This window comes from Sinocyclocheilus anshuiensis, unplaced genomic scaffold (assembly GCF_001515605.1).
Source record: "Sinocyclocheilus anshuiensis isolate Anshui unplaced genomic scaffold, SAMN03320099.WGS_v1.1 scaffold335, whole genome shotgun sequence".
In the NCBI taxonomy this organism is placed as follows: Eukaryota; Metazoa; Chordata; class Actinopteri; order Cypriniformes; family Cyprinidae; genus Sinocyclocheilus; species Sinocyclocheilus anshuiensis.
The window spans coordinates 802,076-808,963 of NW_015548239.1; the positions used below are offsets into that span (position 1 = coordinate 802,076).

At 38.9% G+C, this 6,888-nt stretch overlaps 1 protein-coding gene across 3 annotated transcripts in view; it reads right to left on the bottom strand.

Moving 5' to 3' along the window:
• Positions 1 to 1,062: 1,062 nt before the first annotated feature.
• The window catches only part of LOC107654854 (glutamate receptor ionotropic, delta-1-like), a 281,413-nt gene continuing 275,587 nt past the window's right edge, over positions 1,063 to 6,888 (bottom strand). For 2 of the 3 annotated variants that reach the window (XM_016442136.1, XM_016442137.1), the window contains 2 exons: positions 5,486 to 5,726; positions 1,063 to 1,663 (listed from right to left, as the gene is read on the bottom strand). In XM_016442136.1, coding sequence (XP_016297622.1) covers positions 1,250 to 1,663; positions 5,486 to 5,726 — 655 coding nt within the window. In that variant the 3' untranslated portion in view covers positions 1,063 to 1,249. Of the gene's footprint in view, positions 1,664 to 5,341; positions 5,727 to 6,888 lie in introns of all 3 variants that reach the window. The other variant, XM_016442138.1, reaches the window with a different exon arrangement.

Here is a 6,888-nt window from a genome sequence, read left to right on the forward strand (position 1 = left end):
TCATACAAATATGCTGAACTGATGCTCAAGAAACCTTTCTTTCTATTGTTAATGTTGAAAACAGTTGCGCTGCTAAAAGGTTTTTTAGAAACTGTGATACTTTTTAAAGTACTGACCCCAAACGTTTGAATACCTTTAACATTTAAAATTTTATAACTGACCAATAGCTATTGCATCACGAAGAAATATTATTAACAATCATGCATTTATTTTAACCTATATTAATGTAGTTGTGAGTTGAATTAATTGAGTTGAATTCAAACTTATTTAAATTTTTAAAAAGATAAAGTGGATAAAAGATCTGGTGCAAAAGTGTTTATTTTTAACCAAAAGAATCTCAAACACCATGGTGATTTTCCTTCAACATGTCAAAATCACTACTGGTTTCAGAAACAGGATAAAGAAAGATTTTTTATATTGTTCAGTTTTCTACTAAAGAGAAGCAACATAGTTTATATTGATCTGTTTATATTTCTCTCTTTGTTTAGAGTACACTATAAAAAGACTCAAATGTAGCCATTACGTACAAGTATGCAGAATTTCAGGTACATAAAATGTACATACTTCTCCCTTTTAGAACGTATTTGATATTAAAGGCGAGTGTCTCGTATGCTGTACTAGTCTACAGATGATTTTGTACACACGGATGTCAAAGGCTAAAACAGCTTCAGCCTCCATACACACTCTGAGATTATATGATGAAGAGCTGCTACTAAAACTTTGTTCATTGGGATCAAACCTTATGTGAGCAATGCCTCCACAAACCTGCAGTTTCTCTGATTAATTTCTCAAAGCTTCTTTTATATTGAACAAAAAAAACGATGAGATCAAAAGATTAACAGATTTTCTCTTTCAGTTGTTTTCTCCCCATCTCTTCTACTTCAAATGAAAATCTTTAAAGTGGCACTTAGAAAACATCCACAAGGAATTCTCAGTTTTATTTTAGAACAAAATTTACAAAGCCATTCAAACAGTCTGTATTGTAGGTAATTATTTCTTTTAAACTCAACTTCAAAAAAATCATGAATATTCAAAATACACTTTTGACTTCACTGCTGTCTCTCATTATATACAAATATGTACAGGCAAGGAAAGTCAGCGTCTCACAGTCGTATGTATCTGTACTGAAAAAAGAGCTCTCCATATCTGTTTGTATGTAAGTAATTGTATAAATGCAACCAGACCTGGTCCAAACCTGGTTTTTGTGATTGGCTGGCTGGCAGTCTTTAGAACGCTCAGACCGGGTCGCTCAAATAGAGGTCCCATGGCTTGGATCAATGGCTTCTGGGATGGGTCCCCTGGGCATTGCCTGGTAAGAGATGGGCATAGGTGTCTTTACGGGGCTCTGGCGGAAAAGGCCTCCGTTGGGCGCCCGGTGTTTGCAGCGCATGGAGGGTGGCAGAGTGGAACTGCTGAGAGGGAGGGGGAGGCTCCGTCCGGGCATGCGGCCGACCCCAGGACCCTCCTGGAGGAAGGAAGTCACGGACAGGCCCCCAGGGGGGAAATCTCTCATGGCTTCCTGGGAGCTCTGCTGTGGCCGCATGCTGCCCATGTCCAGGGCAGAGATCTCCAGAGACTGACCTGGCAGCTGCTTGTGTGCCAGATCGTCCTCCATCAGCCCACTCAAACGCTGGTGAACCTGCTCCAGATTCACCTCTTTGTCCTGGCAATGACAAAGAAACAGATTGAGACAGAGTCTAAGGCGAGGGGAAGATGAAAGGGTGGGAATTGATTTGTGGGGTGGAAAAAGGCAAGAAAGAAAGAATAAGCGAGAAATGAAAAGTGGACGGGCACTGGAGCAAGAACAGATGTGAATGAAAATTACGTGGAAGTGCGTGCAATCTTTTAGAAAAGAGCAGAGCTGATTAATGATACCAATTACACAGCGTACTACTGACAGCACAGAATAATCTTATAAAAATAAAATCAAATCCATCTCTTCTCCCACCCGCTCCAGCAAGCAAAAGGTCGGAATTGCAAAAAAAGCTTCATATCGGAAAAGTTACGAAATGAGAGAAATCAATGATGCAAATGAGAGTGAGTGCAGGGAAACATGGGCCATAAATTGAATTACAAACACATGCTTTGGTGCTTCAGTGTTTCGGGCTTATTTCAGAGGAGCCTTGAAAGGGGTATTTCTTCATTCTTTGATACGCACTGCCGTGAAATAGCTTCGGTCATGCGTCAGTGATGCCGTGGCGTGCCACTTAATGAAAGAATCAAGCCAACATTAACAGGCTGCTAACTGCTTACATTTTTTCCCACACAGTCATTTAATTCTCATGCCATGCATCCTCCATAATAGAATGAGGAGGATGAACTTGATACTGTCAAGCATTCATTCAACACCGATAACTGTTACATCCAGGACTACTCTGTTAATCACTGTTCTTCTCTGTTTTATACAAGTCAGTTCAGTAATACATCCTTTCCATTTAATGGGATAGTTTCCGTTATGATAATTCCGTTATCATTTACTCACTCTCATGTTGTTCCAAACCTGTATTACGTGGAACACAAAAGATGATTTTGGACCCCACTGACTTTCATTATACGGACAAAAACATGCTTTAAAATATCTTCTTTTGTGTTTCGCAGAAGAAAGCAAGCCATTCAGGTTTGGAATGACACAGGAGCGAGTAAATTAATTTTCACTTTTGGGTGAACTGGTCCTTTAACGCAATTGCAGAGGTCTTAGGTCTCTAGCACGGTCGATACCAGCGAATCAGCTGTATATTCTACAGTTTTGTACCGTTTATGGGTAATTAGAGGTGTCACATTATGAGACTATGTTTCTGAGTCATAAGATCAATGAAGAGATAATTACTGCAGAGCTCATGCAGCTGTAGTAGAAAGTCTGAATGTGGCTCTAATTAAAAATGCATTAATTCACCATTAAAATACACCCAATTTGGGGCACTTACAACCGTGACAAACAACACAACTGGAGGCCAGTCTCCTTTTGGATTCCAGATTGCAATATTTTGGGACATCAGTGTGGCCACTGAATGGGTGATCTGATGGATGACAAACAGATGATGAATATGATGAGTATGTGGAGCAAAATGGATAGGCACACAGTGGGATTCCTGTTAGTGCTGTTTTGGCAAAGAGATTCCATGAATAAATAATCACTTTTCAGTCTCTAAACAGAAAGTACTTATTACTCCACACAATACGGATGAAATTAATGTCTCTGACTCTGCCTGGGTCTCTGTCATCAGTTAGTTCTCTATGCATGAGTGAGTCATAATTACCGCACCACCCACATCCAAATATATAATTTGATTGATTTAGATTCCTAACCCGCACCAGGAGGACGCTTGTCCTCCTCTATATTGTCAAGCCCTGTTCACCCCACTGACAGGTATCCCTGCTCAGGTCTCAGCTGACCTGTGTAAAAAGCCTGCGTGTCTTCCCAGTCTCTTTCTCTCTCTGGCCAAACGCCCCGTGCGCATCCTGTAGCAGTTGCAATTTCATTATATGCCAATGACCCAGACGCCATCTCCAGAGTGCAGCCCTTGGTGTCCTGTATGAGACCACAGAGAACCCGTGACTGCCTGGACATTGGCATATAATTGCAATAAGAAGACACAGAGAGGGATATAAAACGTAAAATGTGTAAAGTTGGTTATCGTGTGGTTCTTATTGCTTGCCAGAGCTCCAATTACTCCCTGCTTACAGTGTATCATAAACCAAACAAAACCATACATAAAAGAAACACTCAAATTGTACAGGCATACGGCAGACCGAGCACCTTAAAGCAAGAACAAGGAGCTGGTTGGTGAAAGCAATATAGTCTGAAAGCTAGTAAAAGATCTTATCTCTTTATGTGCTGTTAATTCAAATCCAGTCAAATTTCAAGCAGTTGACAAATGGTAGTCATAAAACAGATGTCTGATCATTATTATTCAACAATGTCTGTAAAATGTAATACTATGTTATCGACAATCAACGTTTCTGAACTATAGTATGTGGTTTATGAGCTATTGCTCTCACCAACGTGCTTGCCTCAGCTCAAGATATCACCAAAGGGAAAAGAGAGAAGGAGAGGAGACAAGGACGGAAGAGTAACTGCAGAACACTTGAACATAAGTCAATAAGTCACTGGCTTTCTCATTGCACACACTTTAGTTTAGGGATCCAGGTACAACCTTTGCCCTAACAACCTAGCAGAAGCAGCAGAAGTAGTATAATTGAGTGATATTGCAAATTGGGGATATTTGTATGCAGAAAGCTACTTGGAAACAACAATTGAATGAATGGGACTATACTAGTAGTTGCCCATAACACAGAGCTAAAAAAATTTGAATTCAAAAGCTATGATATCCACTTAAAGGGATAGTAAATCCAAAAAAGAAAATTCTGTGAACATTTTCTGTGATTCCAAACTCGTATGAAATCCTATCTTCTGTGGAACACAAAAGAAGATATTTAGAAGAACATTTTAACTGTTTGTGGCCATTATAAAACCAATGGGTCCCAACATTTTCAAGTTCCAAAAAGGACATAAAAGAAGAGAGAAATTATAAAAAAATATGGCAAAATAAAACTAAAATAAGATGCTTTCTGATCTTAGAAAACTAACATCAATCTTCACTGGTTGTGAACAAACGGCATGACATTTGAGGTTGGATCATATGGGTTAATTTCATGCTACTTTTATGTCTGGTTTGAGCTTAAAAGCTGGATCCCATTAACTTTCATATAAGACAAAAACAGCTTAAAGTCACAACAAAACAGAAGTAGAGGAAGAATGTTTCTCCCATATTGTGATCTCTATCTAAGTGTAACAGATTATTGAAAACTAAAAATTGTAGGGATTTTGTTCTAACCATTGGTTGTTGATAGAGTTTCAAGATGTGGATGATGCACTCAAAAACAAAGGCAGATAAATGCAAGCATGCAGGGTGGTGTTTAAGCGGACTAAATGATCAAAGAAGTCTGGCATTCATCACCAGAGAGAAGTCTGTTGTTTCACTGGAAATTTAATTTATGACATTTTGATTCAAAATTAAGAGGTCAAAATGTAATAAAATAAATATTTCCCCTAATGACGTTCAAATTAAGCTAAATAATATCATATATTATGTTTCACAGAAAAAATAAAGTCATATAGGTTTGGAACAACATGAGGGTACGTAAATGATGACTTTTTCATTTTTAGGTGAACTATCCTTTAAATAATCAAAGATTTGATCTGCTTTTTTTTTTTTTAGATGATCTTGTGCTTTTGAGTGAGCACACTTTGAGTGACTCCCTCCCCCTTCACCCTTCCCTCTTGCCTTCTCTTTGGCAACACTTCAGCAAATTGGAGGCAGTAAGTTCTTTATGGTCACACCTATAGCTGGGTGTACTGGAGCTCGACTAAATCAGGGTTTGCGTCAGTGGCGTCTGGATCCATAAAGTAGAGTGTGGCAGTGGCTGTACAGTCCTGGGCACGGTGGGCAGGGGTCGACCGTAGTTTGGCCGCCTGTGGGGTCACCTCTTTGGGCTGTGCCCGCTGGCAGCGTGGCCCATTCCACCATGACTCCAGAGCGGCTACCAGGCAGGCCAGAAGCAGCCCCGCCGCTAGGATGCAGAAGACCCCAGCGAAGCTGTGCAGTCTCAGGGCACGGCCCTCTGGCTGGTGCTCTGCATGCTTGTCCAGGTCACAGCGACCTTTCCGTGGCCACCACTTCTGCTTTAGGATGTCAATGTCTCCTTTCTCCTGCAGGTCAAGGATCCTGAAGTGAAAAGGAAAATGGACTGTTATGAGAACTAAGACACAAATCTGTAATTTCTTTCATTTTCATTTCACTTTCTGAAAATATAATTTTTGCCTGTTCCACTGCTGGATGCAGAGAGAGGAACTCAAAATATGACTGAAAGGGGATAATGAGGCAAATATAGGGGTTGGACAAAATAATATGAAAACCTGGGAAATATATTTCATTATGAAGGTGTTTTACCTCCATTTGCCTTTAATACAGCTTACAACCTTCTTAGAATAGATTCATACACCTTTTGAACAGTCTCCAGTTGAATGATGCCTATAAAAACATCTGCCAGTTGCTTTAGAGAAGTTGGAATCGGAATTCTCACTCTTCTCTCCAAAACTGCCCACAGTAGTTTGATAATATGTCAGGTGATTGAAATAGCCAGGGCAGATGTTAAAGTTCAACTTGGTGCTCCAACTGTCCAGGTTTAATGATCATGACACCATCTCTCTCTCTTTTTTTTTTTTTAGCATTTTAGTATTGGTGTCTGTGGTTAAAGTTTAAGCAGAGGCGGACAAAGTACTCAACTCTATTGTGTTTATTACTGTGTTATTCCTTTGTTATTGCTGTCTTATTACTGTGTTATTAATGTGTTATTCCCGTGTTGTTACTTCTGTTATTACTGTTATTAATGTGTTATTCCTGTGTTATTACTGAGTTATTCCTGTGTTATAACGTGTTATTACTGTGTTATTCCTGTATTATTACTGAATTATTCCTTTGTATTTCCTGTGTTATTTCTGTTATTACTGTGTTATTCCTGTTATTTCTGCTATTACTGAGTTATTCCTGTGTTATCTGTGTTACTTCTGTTATTACTGTGTTATTCCTGTTATTTCTGTTATTACTGAGTTATTCCTGAGTTATTACTGTGTTTATCCTGTATTATTCCTGTGTTATTAATGCGTTATTACTGAATTAGTACTGTGTTATTCCTGCGTTTATTACTGTGTTATTTCTGTGTTATAACTGTGTTATTTTTGTGTTATTACTGCGTTATTACTGTTATTACTGTTTTTCTTGTGTTATTAGTGTTATTCCTGTGTAATTTCTGTTATTACTGATTTATTACTGTGTTATTTCTGCGTTATTACTGTGTTATTACTGTTATTACTGAGTTATTCCTGTG